At 42.1% G+C, this 20,738-nt stretch overlaps 1 protein-coding gene across 2 annotated transcripts; it reads left to right on the top strand.

Moving 5' to 3' along the window:
- Positions 1-78: 78 nt before the first annotated feature.
- On the top strand, positions 79-18,676 carry BUB1 (BUB1 mitotic checkpoint serine/threonine kinase). 2 transcript variants are annotated; one of them, XM_083829680.1, is made up of 25 exons: positions 79-172; positions 294-353; positions 431-575; positions 1,078-1,274; positions 1,869-1,909; positions 2,642-2,748; positions 4,174-4,223; positions 4,341-4,531; positions 5,431-5,591; positions 5,941-6,275; positions 7,170-7,222; positions 8,858-8,995; positions 10,023-10,115; positions 11,060-11,150; positions 11,527-11,599; positions 12,222-12,402; positions 12,987-13,065; positions 14,103-14,302; positions 14,541-14,681; positions 15,345-15,460; positions 16,795-16,956; positions 17,153-17,310; positions 17,404-17,581; positions 17,851-17,957; positions 18,378-18,676. In XM_083829680.1, the coding sequence occupies exons 1-25, from the start codon at positions 156-158 to the stop codon at positions 18,571-18,573; spliced, it is 3,270 nt and encodes a 1,089-aa protein (XP_083685806.1). In that variant the 5' UTR covers positions 79-155; the 3' UTR covers positions 18,574-18,676. The 2 variants fall into 2 exon arrangements, with proteins under 2 accessions (XP_083685806.1, XP_083685807.1); XM_083829681.1 differs by lacking the exons at positions 79-172; positions 294-353; positions 431-575; positions 1,078-1,274 and adding an exon at positions 1,650-1,740.
- The last annotated feature ends 2,062 nt before the right edge of the window (positions 18,677-20,738 follow it).

The following is a 20,738-nucleotide window of genomic DNA, read 5'->3' as shown; positions in this document are numbered from 1 at the left end:
CCACGGGGAGGGGGGCGTGGCCTGTGGTGGGCGGAGCGAAAGGGCCGCTCAGCGATTGGCGGCGGGGGACGGCCAATGGAGAGGCGGCGCGGGGTCTTGGTGCGCGTGCGCGCCCGGTTTGAATCGGCGGCGGTTGGTGTGGCGGCGGCGGCGACATGGAAGCGGGCGGGCGGTGAGGGGACGGCCGGGGGGCTGAGGGGGCCGGGGGCCGCCGGAGGGGGGCCGGGGGGCGCCTCACGGGGCCGGGGGGGGGGCTCCCGGTACCCCCCAGCCCCTAACGTCCCGCCCCGCAGGAGCCTGGAGGCTCAGCTCCGGAGCTACGTCGGCAGCGACCCGCTGGAGCCGTGGGACAGGTGGGTGCGCGGGGCCGGGCCGGGCCGGGCCGAGGCGTTTGGCGGTGCCTGACCCGGCCCCGCCCGTCCCCCCGCAGGTACGCGCGGTGGCTGGAGGGCTGCCTGCCCGCCCCGGAGCGGCGAGCACGGCTGCCCAGCCTCCTGGAGCGGCTGGTGGCGGCGTTCCTGCCGGACGGGAGGTACCGCCGGGACCCCAGGTTCGTCGGCTACTGCCTGAAGCTGGTAGGTGCGGGCTGCGGCGGTGCTCACCCCCCGAAGGTGCGGCTGCACCACCGCCGGGCAGCTTTGCGGCTCCAGCCTGTCCCCTTCCAGCCGTGCGGAGGAGAGGAGCCGCCCAGGCTGCCTGCTGCCTGTAACCTGGCGCTGTGCGTTCTGAAACGGCCTGGAACAGCCATTTGTCCCGTTCCGCGCCTCCGGTGCAGATTAGCCAAGCCTGGACAGGGCCGTGAGAGGAAAAGGAGCCCTCAGGGAGACGGCGTGGGGTACAAATGTGTTGATCTAAGAACTCAGAACTTTTTAGTCTTGCTGAAGGGCAGCACGTTCCTTTTTAAAAGCTTTCTTGTTAAGCTGCTTAGCTCATGAAAAATGTTTACTAGCTGTTTCTATCTTTAAAAAATGAAGCTTTCTTAACGTGGAAAGTAAGAAATTGTTAGTTTTTTACTCCTGTAATTTCCTTGGATGCTCTTGAAAGTGCTTATGGGTTATGTGTCTTTGTCTTGTGCAGGCAGAGTTCATCACCTCTCCTTCTGAGTACTTTGACTACCTGTATGGACAGGGAGTTGGTGCAAATGCCTCTGCTTTCTATATCGCTTGGGCTCAGCAGCTGGTAAATGAGGGCAACGCGCAGTGTGCGATAGCTGTCCTTCAAAAAGGATTTCACAACCAGGCACAACCACGAGAGGACTTGGAACAGCTGTACTGGTAATTCTGATACATCTTTTACTTACAGAGCTATTAGGTAGTGCTTGGTTGTTGTTTTTTTTTCTTGTCTACCTCTGCTATAGCACAGAGCATATATACACTAATGATTATTTTTGTGGAAGGTGGGTATAAGCTTAAGGACCTTAACAGCCTTTTTGCTGTTCAGTACGTGTTGTCTATTTTGAAGGGTGTACTGAGAAAGCCTGTACCACAGTGCCTTGAGTGAAGTAGGGCTCAGAAAGAAAATCCTGAAACTGGTTGATTCTTTTGTCTATTTTTTGTTGAATAGGTCCAAATTAAAGCACATCTTGGATTTATTGAGTGTGAACTTTGTTAGTTGCTTATCGTGAGATATATTCCCTCAGCTGATGATAAACAAGATGATTTTCATCTCTTGCTGCCTATTGTGGAGTTGTTTTGCGTTTTAGAATGTAAAACTGCTAGGATATGCTCAATAATATGTCCTGTAAGTAACGTGGGTATCCTAGTGTTTGATTTCTAGGCATGAGGACTGTGCAAGGTTTCTGGGGGTGGATGGGGAGGAATGGGGGACAGGTGACTTAATGATAATGACTGATGTTTCTTGCAATTTAGCTGGCTGCAGAATTACAATCCTCAGAATCCTCCTCTGCAAGGTGAGGCTACAGATAATCTGCCTGTGAACTGTACCTCAATTGGATGAATCTCTTCCCTTGATCAGTGGGTTTTGTCATTGTGAAGGAAGCTGTTTCATGCTTCCTTTCTCTTAACCCTTCCTATGTCTAAGTGGGATTAACACAGCTCTATGTGGGGAACCTGCTGTATTGATTCTATTCTAGCTACAGTGTTAAAACATTCAGCAGAGGTTTGTTTCAGTAAAGCAGCTGAAGGCTGAGATGTTAGAATTTCAATATGAGAATATTCCTATAATTAGGAATGTGAACAATCAAAATAAAGAATGTGAATAACAGCTCTAAAATTAGGGAATTAATTATTTAGAGCAACAATATTTTAATAACAAAACTTAAAAGTTAAGTTTGGTGACGAGCTCGTGCTCCTTACCAGACATAGATGGTAGCTGGGTCTTCTATCATTGATACTGCAAATGATAGCAGCATTTTCTTTGAGTGTAAAGAAGTAATAATATGCACTGTAGAAGATGCAACTGAGAGCTTCTGTTAAGTTCCAGAGCTGGTTGAATGATTACAAAGTGTAATATGTTTCCTGTAGAAACTGTTTTTTTACTGTTTTCCTGGTTGTATTAAAAATTCTTAAGTGTATTCAAAACATAAAGTAGAAGTTTTCCAATGCTTAAAGTTGTAAGTAAAAATTCATACATGAGAAAAAGATTTCTACTCGTTAATGCAAGCCTGTGTAATCTGTCCCAGGTGCTGCTGTTATAAAACCACTTCAAACTTCACATGCTGCAAATCAAATGTCTCCTCAAAAAGGTGTTACGAATCTTAACGATCCAGCATATACTTGCAATAATCAGGTAACAAACTTGAGAAATGAATTAGCATGGGGAAGACTGTGGGACCCTTGCATAAGTTTTAGGTTAAAGAGCTTGATTGAATAAAAATGTTAAAATATTCTAACAATATCTTCCACATCTTAGAAATGTTGCTGATGGATTTTAGGCTCTAAGCATCACATCTTCGTAGAAATAGTTTGTTTCACAAGTATGGGGAAAGAGCTGTTAGTCACTCAACACGTTTCCAGTATCCCAGGCAAGGAGTGATTCGTCCAGCTAGTTAGTGTTCTTTGCAGGGATAGTACTATAAATAGTATTTTGTCGTCACGATTGAGTATCATCTACACTGAATTTCCATGCCACTACTTTTATATGCTATTGAAGAATAAATAAAAGATAATGTCAGAGGAAGAAGAGAAACTTCCAAAACGGTCCTCAGTGAGATGGTGGCTTTGTGTAGAAGTTAGTCTGCTGATGATGGGAAATTATTAGGAGATGACACACTCGTGGCTCCTGAGCCCCTCTGTGGGGGAATGTCAGTAGAGCACTCTGTAGCTTGCCATGTCTGTCTGTAGCAAGTTCCAGCTGAGGTTCTCTTCGTACCTTGTGGAAGTTTTAGTTAACTTCACAGCCCAAATTGTGTCACTCCATAGTCCTCTTCCTCCACCCCCTTCCCCACAATAAAACCAAAAATGAAGCCATATTAGTTCTAACCCGTCTTAGATAAGTACCAGAATGCAGCACTGTAGTTCTGAGGTTTGACAAAGCTAGTTAAATTTCTTTGCAGCTTTTCTGACACTACAAGATGAAAGGTGAACGGGGGGTGTGTGAAATTTAAGACTGAAAGACTGTGGGTAGGAAATATGTCAGCTTTCTCAACTTTGTCCCATTTTCTAAAGTGCTTGTGACTCTTTCAGTTTGGTATTGCCTGCAAATACTAAAAGGTGTCATGGATGATGGAATAGAGCTTAAAGCTTCTTAGACCTCTTGCCTGCCTCCATACCCCTGAAATTGGATAGCTTGTCAAAGAAAGAAATCGGAGGGGGCCATCCAATCTGTTCTTTACAAACCCACGTGATCTAGAAATTACATTCCTGTTTTTTGGGGAATAGAAAATGCCTGTTCAACTAGTCCCAGAATCCTTCTGAGGACTGCAGTTTCCACAAGTATATCCTTTTGTCTGGATCCTCTGGGATCTTGCTCATCTTCCAAAAATTCTCAGTGATAACAGCAGACTCTTATACAGCTAATTCTTCAGGACGAGCTTCCTCAGGCTGTGATCACTTGTATACTTCTCCTGATCTGTTCGTTCTTGCTATGCTCATGGCCTGAATTGTCATCTCTTCAATCAGAATTTAATATTAGGGACTTCCTGATTGCTAGTCCCATCAAAATGGATGGTTAAATATAATGCTGGATTTCTTTCTCCCTACCCCACAACTTTAGGGTCCTGATTGTGCTGGTACTCAGTCCTGCTCTTCTGGTGAAAGAGAAGTGTAAGTTTAAAAAAAGGGGAGAAAGAAAGAGGGGAGGGGGCCTTGCTTTTGGGAAAAAATAACATACTCCCCAGAACAAATCCAACAAACTTGAACTTTTTTTATTTTTCCTCACAGAAAGTACGTGACATACCTCTCCAAATCTGAAGTTCTTCCTAAGTCATCGTCAGCTGCTGTTGAATGTGAGCAGGTTGCGATGTATAATAAAAACCTGCTCATATGTGAAGGCTCTGAACTTTCATTTGAGGAGCTCAGAGCCAAGCGATACTTCAAGAAATACGAGCGCCTCAGAAGACAGAAAGAACGCGGTATTCTTCTCCTTCCACCTAGCTATTTCAAAAACATTCTCATGTTCTTGGAAAAGTAGCACCTGTCTGTATTCATGTCTTTTCAAGCTCTGTAGCCTGAAAACTTTCTCAAAGCCCAGGTTATCATCTCTGTACAAAAACAGGCTGTGGTAAGCTGGGAAACGTTAGTAAACAGACCAAATGACTGACGTGTAATGGTGTTAAGTTGTCTTCAAACACTTCAAGGACTTAATTCCAGAACTGTCATGATGCTGGTATTTAGATTTTAAGCTCATCTTTTGGTTTTGTCTTTTGAAGCCTAAATTTTCTTAAAAAGTGTTGTTCCTTCTGAGGAAATTGCAGGCAAGTGCAGACAGCTCTTAGCAGTACTAGTTACCCTGATGTGAGTTGTAGCTGTGGCTATCTGCTTACCAGCTGATACCTATAATTCAAGATGAAGAATATCTTTGTTTCTTTGTTTGTAGGCTGTAATCAGAGCCCAGAGTATGCTTACAATTGTATTTCTAAATGCATATTTTAAAACAAGTGTTTGGGTGGATTTTTTGTTATTTGCGGTAGTTATGTACGATAATTCCCAGCAGGGACAGCTCTCCCTTCAGGGACAGCAGGCTCCATCTCCACTCAAATGTTACCAAAGGGTTGCTTTGGTAGAATTTTTCAGAGTTTAGTGTTCTTTTGTGCTGAAGATGAGAGCCGTGAGCATGCTTGCAGTAGGAGCACTGAGGCTGGCACTCTAAGTGCAACTTAGGTGAGAGGTATCCTGGCCTGTGAGAACTCCTTTAAAAGCATTAGGGCTGCTGCTGGTGTCCAGGCTAGTGTTGAGATAGTGTTGTGTAGCTGTCCCTTTTCATCGTTTTATTTAATATCTGGTTTACTTAATGTTGACGTTCCCTCATTAGGAGAAGAAGAGAGGGATTCCATAAGAAGAAAAGAGTCAGCTGTCCTTGAACTGCAAGCCCTGCAGCAGAAGCTGGAACAGCTCACTCAGCTCACCAAGAGTTTGGAGGAAACTAGACTGGAACCAGCATCTACAACATTAGCTGAACAAAATAAGCCGTTGGTGAGTATGGGCTATGATAAATAGGAGCAGTCCTCTTGAACTCTCCACGTAAAATTTAGCTGCGCTTTAGATGATAACACAAGCAGTGTGTTAACCAAATCTGGAAGTTGAGGTTGCAATATCTGACTAGTATAGATACCCGGCATAACCTTAAATACATGATGAAACATTTTTAATTGTGAAACCTCAAAGATTGGTTTTGCTTCTCTGTGATCTAGTTTTAGTTACATGTGAAAGTTCTCTTAAGCACGATAAGCTATTCTAGTTATGCAAAATAAAAGGGTAAATGGTAATGTTTATATATGTGTGTGGGTTTTTGAGGGTAAAATAATGTTTTTCGTCTCTAAAGATATATCCACATGTAGCACCCAGCGCAGCTCTGCAGCAGGAATGGATGGCATCTTGTCAAAGCTCAGGTCTGCAAACCCTCCAAGGGCTGGTGCCAGACCAGCTTCAGTCAAGCACTTTGTCATCAAATGCTCTTACACTGAAGTCCGTGAACCCAGTTGGCCACCAGATGAAATCTTCCTTGTTGTTGGAAGCAACGTATGAAAAGGACATACTCAAAACTCAGCAAGAACTTGGAGAAGTCCAGAAGAGTTTGTTACACCCTCCATTCAACAGTGCTCCAGCTCAGGAGCAGGTGCGCCCTGACTCGACTTTTAATTGGAGCACTGGAGAACAGTACGTATAAACAGTTCGATTCTTGCTTTACAAATTGTGCAGTCTTCTGTAGTTACACTTTACTTAAAAATTAACTTGAAGAAAGGGTTTTTACTCTTCTGAAAAAAATCTGAACTAGCCTGTGGAAACCAGTGTTTAGACAGATCAAACTCTTATAACGTATGATCCTTATTTCAATCTTTAATTCTTTTCACCCCATGTTTTAGTTGTAATAACTAAGAACAAATTCATTGCATAACCAAAGTGATTATTCAGCATTTGTGTCCCTGGCATGCCCGAAATAAATAACAATGTGCTTAGTTCATGCAGATACCAGATGTTACAACTTGGCTGCAAATGTCTCTGGAGAAGAAAAAAGTGCTTTTATTTATCTTCCGCACTTTGGCTTGTGTGGCAGAGCTAATGCATGAAACAATTGGGAGGTGGGAGGGAGAAAGCTAGGTTGGCAAAATGGGTGTGTCTGAGTAGGTTTGACTGACAAGGTGAAACAGAAGCAGTTGTCATTCACTTACATAAGGGAATTACTTGGAGGCAAACTGTATCCAAGAATATTTAATGCCTGCATTTTATCTTTTTTAAAGGACTCTGCTGCCTTTCGGGTTTTGTGTCTATTGGCAACTGTGTGAGAAACCTGGGGGCCCAGGGGAGATATAATAATTTTCTAAAAGTTCTTTGACTTCATTTATGTGTCCTTTGTGTGGAAAAAGCAGGATCCCTGGTTGTCATTTCTGAGATGTTTCCTTTGTTCTAAGCTGAGAAAGGACCTTTTACTGCTTAAAGTGCGTTGTTATTAAGTCCTGAACTGAAGCTGAACTTTAAAAAAAAAAAAAAAAATTAATTTAGAAGAAAGGCATTTATTTCAAGCTCTAATGGTTTTTAATCTTTCATTTGAAGGCACTCTAAAAAGAGATCCACTGGACTAACTACTTGTGTGGACGTGAAGGAAGGTAATAAACTAACTCTTGACAAGACCAATGCAGCTGATATGACTTCACTGGCGGGAGTTGAATAGCACATAGCTTTTCAGTTTTGGTAGACCAAGACCATCTTACTTGAAAGTTCTTGAATATTCAACATAAATGCGTACAGGACTTTATCACGTAGCTCTACCTGATGCCTCATTGTCTCACACCAAATGTGTGGGATGGCGCTATTTCAGTATTTGCATTTCCATTCCCTTTTGAATAAGACATAATTTTCTCTGATAACTACAAAGAACACTTAACTATTGAAATTCCTTCCCAAATTAATTGTAAAAACAACCTAGAAATTTTGCTTTTAAAGCAAGATCGCCTATTTCATCTGTAGTAGGATTCTGGATCTTCATTATATTTTTTCCAGAAGTGTGGTGGATGTATACGTGAGATTATGTGGGATACATATGACGTAGGAGCAGCAAGTGAATTGTATGATTTCTTGAGCTTCCATTACTACTTACAGTTCTGCATTTAGATGACCAAGATGAAATATTATGTTTTTAACTTCAAAGGAATTTGTCTGAGTTTTAATACTCTGCTAGTTGACTCTTACTGACTATGCGTTTTCAGACATCAGTGACTGGGCACAGTTGCCACCAGTAGATATTGGTTTTAGTGGACCACTGCTTTCCAGGGAAGATGACCCTTTTGCTGTTTGTTTTGGGAGGCTATCTTCCTAGTGGCTAAATGATGATTTGCCCTTGGGAGGGGATTTTCCTCAGGTTACTGGGAGCGTGTTTTGTCTTCCTAAAGAGGTGATGTGGCAGAGATATGAGACTAAAATGCTGAAACTTAATACAGCAGTAACCTGGCTGAAACAGTGACCTGTAATACAGAGGGAAACAGACTATAAGATCCACTAATCCCTTCCAGTTTTAAACTGTTAGCGCTTACAGGCTGTTTCTACTTCACTACCACTGTGTGAATTAACCTTGGCTGGCTGGGAACTCTTGAGGTCTCTGACATAATGCTTCCTTCCCCTAGTTTCTGCCAGAACCTTTAGGGACTTAGGGGCAGACCTTAGAGTAAGAATGTGGGCAAAACATCCTTTTCCATGTCATCTTTTGCTAGGTCCCTTACCCTTCTGAGCAGTGGATTCTGTTTCCTTATTTTTCCTGGTTCTTTTTTTTTGTACAAGAAACCATTGTTGCCACATCTCTCACTAGTTCCAACCCTAGTTAAGCTTTTTGACTTTCCTGACTCCATCCCTGCATGTTTGGGCAGTGTCTCAGTATCCCTTTCATGTAGCTGGTCCCTGTTTCCACTTTCTGTGCAATTCCTTTTTGGTTTGAGCTCGGTCAGGAGTTCTTTGTCTTCACTGGCTTCTTTCCTGCTTGACTGTGTCAGAATGGATTGCTCCTATGAATTGAGAGTGATGTCCTCAAAGGCCACCCAGCTGTACAAGGTCCATTCTGCCCTTCAGGGCAGTCTCCCTTGGGAACAAGCAGATCACTGAACAAGCCAAAATCTGCTCTCCCAAAATTCTGGGTTGTCATTCTGCTACTCCTCTTGTTTACTTCTCTTGCTAACATTTTGCTGGCTACTGAAATGTTGATAAACAATCCCAGGCTAGTTTAGAAATGATCTCTCTGTTTTCTTTTCTAGCATCTCGAGTTGGAAATTCTTCCTTTGCTTCTGGAAATGCTTCTCAAGCTACACCAAATACCTCCCTCGGAGGAGCAACACAGGCAACGCCATTCAAAGTGCAGCCTTCACCTACAGTTCATACCAAAGAAGCATTGGGTAGGCATCTGGAATAATATGCTAGTTTCACTGGAATTAATGGGATCTTGCCTGGTAACTTTCGTGGAGCTGAATATACAATGAGGCTATCTAGCAATAAGCATTTACACCATTCAAAGAGGAAAATAAAATTAATGGTATTGGTACTCTTCTTTTGCAGTCGACTTGGTGACCCAACACTTTGACCATATTCTTCCAAGACAGGGGCGGTAAAACTCAGCTCAAGAAATAACAGCCTTACGAACATCCCAGCAGCCACATGTTGTCAAATTCTGAATAAGTCACTGGTGACACACCTGCTAGGCTGCTTTGGGCAGCATGTTCAGCTGAGCTTGTCTGTACTGTCAGTGACTCTTGTTTCTGAAATGATGACTTTCAACAGACTAAAGTCGAAGAATGATAGGAAGTTAATAACTTGACTCTCGTTGACATTAACCTTCCCCCAGAGTTCAAACCAGAGTGCCGTATGCAAAAGCTTTTTGTTTTATAGGATGAGCATTATCAATTCTAAACGCTGATTTTTCAAAATCCCATAATGGAAATTGCAACTTTTTTCCGATATCAGATGTAGAGTGTTAGCACCCAGAAGTTATTCTGTTCCTTTTGTGTGCTTCTTCCATGTTCTTCTTTTTTGGTAGTAAGCCTGCTATCTACTACTACGTAGCAAACAGCCGCTGCTGAATATAAATCTGTAAAAAGAAAAACCAAAAAGCTTGTGGTATGCAATAGTTATCCAAATCCCTAAAAAATAAAGGAGAACTTTCTCCTTTAGAAGAACCCAAAATCTCATCTTTGAGAGTGTGACTTTTTTTTTAAAGAGAAAAATTCATGGCACCAGTACATATGCATTGGTTAAGTCTAATCTTCCTGCTTAGTTATCTGGAGTGTTTAAATGCAAGAATAAGGAATAATAGATCACTGGCATTTGATAAATCATAAGAATCATTCAATTCAACTATTACAGAGCGGAGAAACTGTTTTTTTTTTTATTGGGTGGCATTCATGTATTTTTCTTTTCTATTTCTAGGATTTCTAATGGATGTGTTTCAAACACCCTTCTCACCTGAACAATCTCTTGAAGAAAGTGAGGAGCAATTTGAGGTCTTCTGTAGAAAAAGGGGTATGTACTTTTTTGGCTTTTTTTTAGTCCTCAATATTTCACTTCTATGTTTCCTGCTTACTCCTACCACTGTTCCCTATAATTTTGAAGCAAGTAGTTGTGTGAGTCAGTGTAAAGTGAAGAAGTAATTTCGTAACCCAGTAGTGTATTTAATTTATTGACAAGTTCTAAATGTTGATGCGCAGTCAGAACAGCACAGGCAGAAGTACTTTACTGCTAGCAGCCTATTAATGTCCTCATTAAATGTTGCTTCTCTGTAGACACTTCTGCAGTATTTAAAACCTGACTTTGAAAAGTGCACAGCTGATACTTGATATGAGTAAAGCTTTGTTTCTAAGTCGTTTTGCAAGCTAGGCATTAGTCTGAATTGTCAGCTTATCAGTAACAGTTAAGTCTGAAAGCTGGGCAGTGGCTTACAACAGTGAGCTCAGGGACATTTCACAACAGGTCAGATGCAGCCAAGGAAGCTTCTGTATTCCTGGCCACTCTTGGTTTTCTGAGATGGAAAAATCTTCCCCATTTCCAAGCATTTATAGGAAAGACCAGTTGAGCAGTAGTTCTGAGGATGCTCCTGGATATAGCCATGACTGTATCTCTTACTCCGGCTTTAAGCACTTGCATGTTTACCTTGTTTATCTGCTTCACTTTCTTTTCTTTTTTAAAGTTTCTATCCAGGCTTTACAAGAAAATAAGTTAGTATATCTATTTCAAGTCCATATGTGCCAAAACTAACCAATTTATCAAGCCACTGACCTTCTTCAAAACAAGTATCTTACTTCTAAGGGGTTCCTCACTATAGCGTGTCTGTGCCTGACCAAAAATGATTGTGCAGTATCCTAAAAGAAAAGGTACAACTTCAAGCCCCTCAGCTGCTTGGTTAGGGGAAAAATGTGGCAGTTTATATAATCTTCACTGTGTGACAATCAGTGATCTCTTATTTTAAGAGCCTGATGGAACCTTGAAAGTTAAGGTTGCTGCCCCTGTCGTGCCTATGTTTTCTATCTTTGAAGATGAGAATGAAAAAGAGAACAGCAGGTAAGGAGAAAAAAGCAACAGAGCTGTTTATTAAGAATTACATATAGGATTGATTCTATTCCATATAATTTTGCTATGACTGTATTTGCAATATGAGGATTGGCTTGAATAAAATCAGTAGCAGCTGTGGGGAAGTGGCATGAGAAAGCTGTAGTTGCTTCTCTGTAGAATTGTGCAACTTTCCTGTTTGGACAGTGTGCTTAAGATGCTTAATTTTCTGGACAACTGAGGATAGCTTGTTTCTTGAGCTACTGCAACTTCTCTTAGTATCCACAAATGGTTTTCTTTAAATAAATAAAACCATCAAGTCTTTGTTATGATCAGTCTGCCTTGGAAGGTTTCTAGGGAAGTTATTCTAAACTACCTGTTTTGTCAGAATCCCACAGCGTAAAAAGAAGTCAGAAGAGCCCAGAACTATTGGACAACGTCCCTTGACTGACTGTACAGAAGTGAGTGTTTGATCTTATTGCAAGAATTAGCCTTGACGACGGGTTAGGTAGTTATGTTTCTTCTGTCCCAGTCCTTCAACAGTCCTACAAATGATATCTTATTAAAGCCTAGGTACCCCTTTCTGTTCACTGACAGTGGGATGAGCTTTTTCACTTGTTAATTTTCATAAAAATTCTAGGAGCTTAATAGTGGAGACTTCTATTCCTAGAACAGATCTGACCGCAGTTGGTGTTGATTTGGCATCTCTGTAGGGGAGGAAGGACAGGGAGAGGGAGCGAGAAAGACTTGAAGTTGTGCTAACCACCTGACAATTTTCATAGCCAAGGAGATGCATGAAACTTCAGGCTGCTTGGATGCAAGTGAGAAGCTTCTTCAGATTCTCCTATGACAATTTTTTGATGTCTAACATTTTGCTGTGGAACTGATTATTGCCAACATGCAAGTCTGACACAAAACTATATAAGCCTGTGATTTAGGCTATGTTGGCTTTCCTTTATTTTTCTAATAATTGACACATTCAGACTCTGCATTACTGAGACTGGAGGCTGCTAGTATGTTACAGTGCAGGTCTGACAGGACAGTTTTGATGGCTTAAATCTGTGTGTTTATTTTTCTGTCTAGGAAGAAACAGGGACACCAGAGTTCTTGAGGGATGATTATACGGTGTGGAATGTACCATGTAGTAATAAAACATTAGCTGCCAGTCCAAACAACACAAGAGACTTTGCACGAGCTGCCCAGCTTGTATCAACACCATTTAATTACCTGTCAGCACATTCACGACGAGCTTTGGAGGACAAAGGTAAAATAATGAATACTTCAGGTTCAGAGCATCTAATTCAATGCTGTGTAACTATTTCTATGCCCTACTTACCTTGCGGGCCTTGCCAAATACAGTGTAGGTATGGCTGTGCTGCTGCAACTTCTGAATGCAAACTTGGTGCAGAACAGCTTCTGGGAGCATGGGCAGGCCCAGCACTTAAGCTTTCCAAGAATTTCTTTAACTGGGGATGAAAAAGAGAAGGTGGCAAGGGACAAGGGAGCCTTTGACTGTGCTGTCAAATGACTGTTCTGAGCTGTTGCAGAGTTCTCAGAGTTGCAGAGAGTTCAACTGACTGAAGTCCAGGCATCATCCCCTTCAGTGAAGACCCTTATGCTTGTCTGCCCCTCTTTCTGTCTTGGAATACTCTTCCCAGAAGAAATCAAGCTGTTGTCTTTTTTTGTATGTTTTAAAATAAGTTTGTTCGATGCTTGCTCTTGTGATACATTAGCAACTTCCACATCTGCAGTGTGACTCTACCCTTCTTGTGTTGGTAATAATACTCTAAATGTGCTTGTCTTTTGGGAAAATAAGCATGTGCTATTGTTGCTACTCCCTTTGTTCAGCTCCCGGGGATGACGTGCTGCAAATGGATTTGGAGTTTTCTGAAGAACTGCACAGACAGGCAAAAACTAAGAAGCTAAGGTATAGCATTGACTTGCTGAGATTTTTCAAGACTTCAGGTTGCGATGCAAATTTATGCCAGCATAGGCAGCTCTGCTGTGCTGCTCTTGGTGCAAGTTTTCCAAGCAATCTAGAGCTAACATATTTGAATAAGCTTGCGAAGATGTATGCTAAACAGTTACCCTGTGAAGTTGCATGAACCTGGGCGTGGTGATTATGTCCCTGAAAATGCTCCTATGATTTAATTTTTTGTCACACTGTATGGGTATCAAGTGCTTGAACAATTGTACCGATTCTTTTAAATCTCTTTTTGCCCCTGGGGGGTGGCAATAACCGCTAGTTGGTAGCACTACTGCTACATTTGGAGAAGCAGTGTTTGCAAGGCATGTGGGTGAAATAGACATTTGGAAAATGCCTGACTTGCAATAACTGAACTGCTGCAGTTAATGAATTGGTGTTAACGTGACCTCCCCATAGAGCCTTGTGTAACAGTTTCCTTGGGAGGCTCAGCAGTACCTTTTCTGTAACATACATCTCACACTCGAGTGTGAGAATAGACGTGTTGAATGATTCCATAGAGATGATCGAGAACATATGATGTGCATTTGAAGGCAAAGGTCACCTTGTTGATTCTGCCAGCATTCTTCCTGTCACAGGATGCATTACTCAGTATATATGGATATAGAGGTTAAAGCAGTTCTGCTGAGCTGCTAGGTGTGAGGTAGCTTTAATCTAGAGAGCCAAGATGTTCTACAGAAGGTTTTGTCAGAAAAGTCTGCAGGCATTATTGAAGAGTAAATGCATAAAGTAATCATGAGCAAATATGAAATGCTGGTAAGTCTGCTAAGCTCTGTTGTTTTTGAACAGATTTAATCGCTGCTTGAAGTAAAAGATGTAGATAGCATATGGAGGCCATTCTTGTTGTATGGATAACCACGCCCAGAGTTCTTATGGTTATGGCAAAGGTTGCAAGCATGGATGTGTGATGTACTTGTGGCTTATTGAAGATGTCAAAATGTCATGGCAGTACTGTCAGTTAATATTATTTTGTTTTAAAGATGTAGCCCTGCTCTTGAACACATTGCAGAACAAGGAGAGCATCAAGGAAATGTTATTGCTACAGCTGCTTCTCACAAATTACGTGAGCAGACTGCCACTAGTAGAGCTGAATATTCATCTGTTGGGGTGGACAAGAATTCCCTTGACAAGCTGTCTGGAACTGAGCAGGACAGGACAGCCAGGACTGGTAGAGCTTCAGGTACTACGGTTTTCTTCTGTGAAGTTTGAGACTGGAGCAGTACTTTGTTCCAGTATGCGGGTGGTCACCGTAGTAAGCAAAGTGTCTTGTGGCTCCTGCCAGGAGATCACTGCTACGTACAAGATAGGAGGGAGGACAAGTGTGAATCAATTATACTCATTTAAATGTAAGTGTGTGTGCTGCTTCTTTGAAATGACACTTTTCTTATAGCTTAAATATTGTTCTTCTTTCTGTGAAGTCCTTGTTGAGAACCCATGGGATAAGGAATTGATTTGCAAATTCTTATCAGAGCTTCCTAAACCACTCAATACCTATGACAACTGTTTTGAATGGAAATCTGCTCTTCCAACCATCAAACTGAAGGCTGAACTCCCCTTGGGTAAGAGCTACTTGATACATTTCATTTTGAAGCACTTGTTGCAGGTTTTTCTGGGAACTCCTGAAGTATTTTTTCAAATCCAGTTTACTTATGCATATATCCAAATAGCTTCGAGATTATCTAAACCTCAAATTTGAAATTAGACCTTTTTGTTTGCTGTTTGAAATCAGAACCTAGCTATTTTTGTTTAGGTATTCTGAGGTAGGAACAAAGATACTTTTCCTAGTTTTTCTTTCCTGGTAATTTGTGACACAATTCTTACACTTTGTATAGAACAGCAACAGTCCTCTGTCAGCAAAATCTGTATGACAGTAATTGCAACATACTTCTATGGCTTAAACATTAGTGTTTACATTTTAAGGAATGCACTTTAGAATTTGATTACTTCCAGGGAGTTGGACTAAAATAGAAACACTGATTTTAGTGTATGGCACTTCATAGTACTCTTGTTCTCTTCAGTGATTGCAGGCTCGCTTTTATGGAAAGCATGGCTAGCAAGAAGAGCAAGTAGAGAAAGACTAGCACTAGGGTTAAAGCAACAATTTGTTTATGGCTGGTGCTTCTAACCCCCCCAATCCCTCCCCCAAGTATTGAAGTCTCATCTGCGAAGCTTGCAAGCAGGACTTTGTGGTGTTAATCTCCTTTTTTTTCCATCTCATAAAGGTTCTAGCTCATTCCATGTGGACTGCTTGGTTGGAGAAGGAGCTTTTGCTCAAGTCTATCAGGCTTCCCTTCTGGATGCCAGTAACCCTAGGAACAATCAGAAAGTAACATTCAAGGTAAGTAGTGTTGATTCAGAATAGTTCTGCTGGAAAATTCTGGAATCTGACACCTCCCCGGATGGATTTTGCTGAGGTTTATTTATAAATATGTAATAAAGCATACTGGACTATCCTCAAAGCCTTGTTCAGTTTGTGTGCTGTAATGTCCGACGCATTCTACATGGGAAGTCTTTTATCCACCTGCCAGAACTTCCTCTTGATCTTCTTTTTATAACATAGTCATAGGTAGCCTGGCTATAATTCTTAGTCTTTAGGGCATCTTTCTCAGCTGAGCAAATGGAGCTATTTGTGTGAAATGCGCTTAGTCCACAGCAAACTAAACTGTGTGTGAATTAATGATAAAACTGCTCTTACTGTTGGGTCACAGTGAAAGGGACACTTGCTTCCAGATGCATGCCTGCTAGCTTTCCGCAAGCATTTTTGTGCTTTGTGCAGCCAGCCTGTTTGGTGGCTGCTGGCTGTCGTATACTCTGCTGGGTGATGCCTCTAGGGTGCAGTTTTCTTAACAAGCGAGCTTGTCTAGATGGAGGTTGTAGATTGAGCAGCTCCCTCCCTGCTTTCCCCTTCTGCAGCCTGCTTCAGTGCAGGAATGAGCAACAGATGATAGGATGTGCTTTCATCAGAACTACTGCCAAAAAGAAAGTCTGTACAACTGCAAGGTCAGTTTAGCCCAAGAGGATTACACTCGATCATGCAGCCCTGCATCTGCTGTTGGCTGAAATCCCATGTGCACTTATTACAGCCTGGCTGAAAGGTGGCTGTGTGATTGAGTTGACACCCTAACCCTCTTCAAATCTGTTTTTCCTACCTTTGGAATCTTTTTGTGGATCTCCTCTGCATCGTTTCAATCTTCCAACAAATACATATTTTATTTATAATACCTTAACTGGAAGTTTTCTGGTAGCTAAAAGTAATGTTTCAGAAGCTTCTTTTTGAACATCAGGCATTTAGTGTTAGGGAGAAGAATCAGAAAGGCTCTTCTCTTTGGAACTCATCATAAAACTTCCCTTAAAGCATATGTTGCCAGCAGGAGGCTGAAACATCGATGTTGCAAAAGTCTAACACTTTAAATAGCATTAAAGAGCATATAAGCCACAATGGAACTGTGGCATGTAGTTGAATTAGTGATTCAAGAGAATTATTTGTTGGGTAGATTGACCTGAGGTTAACTACTTGAGATGTAAGTATTTTATTTGATCAAAGAGAAAAGTGTTCAGGAACTTGAGTCTGAAGTTTAAGAAAAAAGCTGAGAACTTCTGCTTTTTTTTATTTACTAGGTATATAAAAAAAAAATAACAGATATACCTAGTACATTACCTTTTTGGTTACAGGTCCAGAAGCCTGCCAATCCTTGGGAGTTCTACATAGCAACCCAACTGGTAGAAAGACTCGATCCAAGTATACGCCATCTTTACATCCACTTTTATTCTGCTCATTTTTTTCAAAATGGAAGCATTTTAGTTGGTGAGCTCTACAACTATGGAACATTGCTGGTAAGTGTGCTCAACTTGTGCCCTGAACGTCTGTGTCCCTTTCTGAGTGCTGTTGCCTTGCAGTATACAGAAGTCTCTTCGCTTTATGGAACTTCATTGTGAACACAGTCTGTACTTATCAACATGGGTACGTGATCCATATTGAGTTGTTTTTTGTGTAGCTGATGGTTCTTCCCTATCTTTGTTTCGTACACAGAATGCCATAAACATTTACAAAAAAATTCCTGAAAAGGTGATGCCTCAAGCACTTGTAATCTATTTCGCTGTAAAAATTCTTTATATGGTAGAAGAGCTCCACAGCTGCAAAATCATCCATGGTGACATTAAACCTGATAACCTCCTACTTGGAGAAAGGCGAGTATTTCATTTTGCTACATGTGGTGTCAGCATATCATGTTATTATAGTCTTGATGCTTATCGAATCGCTGCTTCTCGTCTTGGTTGAAGGTTTCTGGATAATGATACGTGTGACATAGATGGCCTCTCTCATGGCTTGACGCTCATTGACTTGGGACAGAGTATAGATATGAAACTCTTTCCTGAAGGAACCGCGTTTACTGCAAGGTGTGAAACATCTGGGTTCCAGTGTATTGAAATGCTGACACAGAAACCGTGGAACTACCAGGTATGAGGTTGTAGAGACAGCCTGAATATTTGGAGCTTAATGCATACATTAAGCATATGAGTAGATGAATTACAGAAATATTAGACTTTTGCACTGGTTCTGTAGATTCAGCTCAGTGCTCCAGGAGCATGATCCTGAACCCTCTTATGGAGCTTGCTCTGTTGGCTCCAAGGAGTGTGGTTTTTGCTTCTTTTTTGTTCTGAGTTTTTTTGCTAATTTTTAGTGGTTCGGGTATGCATTGTTAATATGGAACTTGCGTATACTTTTAGACAGATTACTTCGGCATAGCAGCAACGGTCTACTGCATGCTCTTTGGTACCTACATGCAAGTGAAGAATGAAAATGGTGTCTGGAAGCCTGAAGGTTCCTTCAGAAGGTTGGTGTCAAATCTTTTCCAAAACTCCCATCTATAGGAAGATATCGTTAACCTCAAACCTGGTAGTAGTTTCTGTCACAGCTTTTGGCATTGTTTGCCTTTACCTCTCAGTGCTCTAAAACACACGGGTTTAATGCACAGGAGCTGCCTCACAGAACTTACTGACTAAAGTACAGGAAGCCTTTTGGCAGTGGATGTGGTGAATTGCATAGCATCCTTGGCTTCTTGCTGCCTAGAAGGAGGAAAAATCCCTCTGGTTCACTAAGCAGCATGCCACAACAGAAACTGTTCTGTTACATGATGGTCTGCAGTTGCTCCAACCTGTAGATGGGGCGGGAACGGGTAAATACAGGAAACAGTATTTTAACAGTTTAGACTTAAACCTTTTTTGATGCTTTTTTTGGTTGTTGTTCCTTTCAGGCTTGCCAATGCTGAAGTGTGGAAAGAGTTCTTTGACAGCATGCTAAACATACCGAATTGCCATAGCCTGCCTTCTTTAGGAGTTTTACGCAAAAGGCTGAAGGACTTATTTTGCAAGTCATATGCAAAGGAAATAAAGTTCCTTCGGAACAGACTTGTTGTGTTGCTCATAGAGCACAAACGGTCACGAAAATAAGCATTTATCTTGCAAAGTGATTGAGAATTGGAATGTCCTGAATGTGAAATCTTTTTGTAATACCTTGTTTTAAAAATAAACATTCTTGGGTTGGCTTCAGGAATGGTAACTTTCATCTTTCTGTGGTTTCATGAAAGAAGTTGCACAGAAATTTTACTGCATGGAAACTAAGTGTTAATTGAACTTGCGTAGTTTCAGTGTGGGAGGCACAGGCATGCTAGAGACTGTCTATAGTTGTAATAATGTGTAGTGCATTTTGAGCGGCGGGGAAAAAAGCTGGTGAAAAAGGTTGCGCAGATGATGCTTGCAGCCTCACTGTGTAGAGGGTATAGTCCAGTCAGGTGAAGGGCAGGCTGATGTTTTTAAATGAAGAGTGTATGTGAGGTGTTCAGGATGCGTTTTTCCCAATAAGAAGAATGGTGAACAGAGCCTTTTGGGAGGAGCAGGTTGTTGGAAACTTGAATGTAATTCCAAACTGAGATCCTACCATCATGGAAGATTCCAGAATCTCTTCTAGGAGAAGTGAAGACAGCAATTGGAAGTGAAATAGCCTACTCTAAAGGCTGCAGGAGGGTGAATTTGTGTAACTTGATAGACTCCATGGAAAAACCCCTGGATGGCAGGTGTAAGGAGGACAAGTCCTTGTTCTCCTAGAAAAGCCACTGAAGCTATCTGCTAATAACTAATGAATATGAGGGAACACTCTTTCAAGTCGGTGACAAGATGAGTGTGCGGATGAGCAGCAGCGCTCAAGAGTGCTGTTACTGCAATTCTTTGAGGTTTGTGGCTCATACATTCACAACTCTTTATGCTCTACTCTTTCTCTCAGGAACTTCTAGGTTGAAAGAAACTGAGGTTAGCAGATGAGATTTAGATTAGATAGAACTTAAGTCACACTTGTCACTTTTGTTGCATTTGCTTCTGACCAGTCACAAAGAATTATTAGAGACATGGGCAAAACCAAGAGACAAATGTCTCCCTGCTGGAACTGAAATGGTTGTTTTCTGGTCATTGCGAGGTTTTGTTTTCCCTTACTGTGGCAAAATGTTGTGTTGTGGTATCTGGCAGCTTGCTCTGGAAAACTCTGGAAAAGCATTCCTTTTACATGTACCCTTTTTTCTCTAATATATTTCTACACATTTCTTAATTACAGCAGCCAATATACCAGTGCACTGCATGGTTACTGCCGAAGCAATGCGCTCACTTGAGTTTGTGTGAGCTTAGCTTGGCTTCATAGATACCTTGTCAAATACAAAGCATCAAACTAGCTTTGCCCCAAATCACACGAACTTCAAAAAAAATTGCTTATTTGGAGCAATGTATCCACATTCACTCATACCAAGCGAACCTCTCAGGGAGGCTTTCTCTGCCTTTGCATTTCTTCAAAGTAAAAATTGTTCAAGCTATTCATTCTTGTGGCTGAACATTTAAAAGGACTCTGGGAACAGCTGGGGCAGGACATGGTCTACAGGCACCAGGAAGGCAGGAATGAGCTATGGCTGGTGCTCGTGTGGAGGGATGTTTCCTCTCGAGCTCCCCTTGCTTCTTTTCATTTCTGTATCCTGTATGCTGCTCAGCTGAGCCTTGCTGCTGAAACATCTGTGACCTTTTCACAGAGCCACAGCTCTGATCACTCTTGAGGGCTTTCCAGCTGCACTCACATGCTGAAGTGCCCTGACCTGCCTTTGCTCCCCTCTCCCAGGGTTCTTACATGGTGGTGAAATCTCCCTGGCTGCCCTGTCTTGGGGCTTGCAAGGGCGCACGCTGGGAGCTACGGCTGCATGCAGCAGGTGCGCCTTTGGCCGCTTGCCCAAAAAGCACACCACAGCTTATTACTGCCTGCCTCCGAGCCTCTGTGGCTGCTGATTGATCTCGAGGAGTAAATACTGACTTTGTTCCTCGCGTGCTGGCGGCACTTCGCGTTAATGCCATACCAGCTCTGAGTAATGGATCGCTCACAGTGCGCCTTTGACTGTCGAGAAGCAGGGATTGCTTGAAGGTTCCCAGCAGCGAGGTGCTTATCTTCCTAAGGGCATTGCTCCTGTGTCGAAGATGAAATGGGGAGTTGTAACTGGGAGCTGCAGGATCTGGAGTGATTCATAAAGATAACTTATGGGAAAGATGAGAGCCAGCAGTCCTACTTGCCTGCCCCTGGGAAATTAGCA

The sequence above is a fragment of the Anser anser genome (genome assembly GCF_964211835.1).
Source record: "Anser anser genome assembly, chromosome: 3".
In the NCBI taxonomy this organism is placed as follows: domain Eukaryota; kingdom Metazoa; phylum Chordata; class Aves; order Anseriformes; family Anatidae; genus Anser; species Anser anser.
Note: the sequence above shows the minus strand (reverse complement) of the source record. Positions and strands in the feature narration are given on the sequence as shown.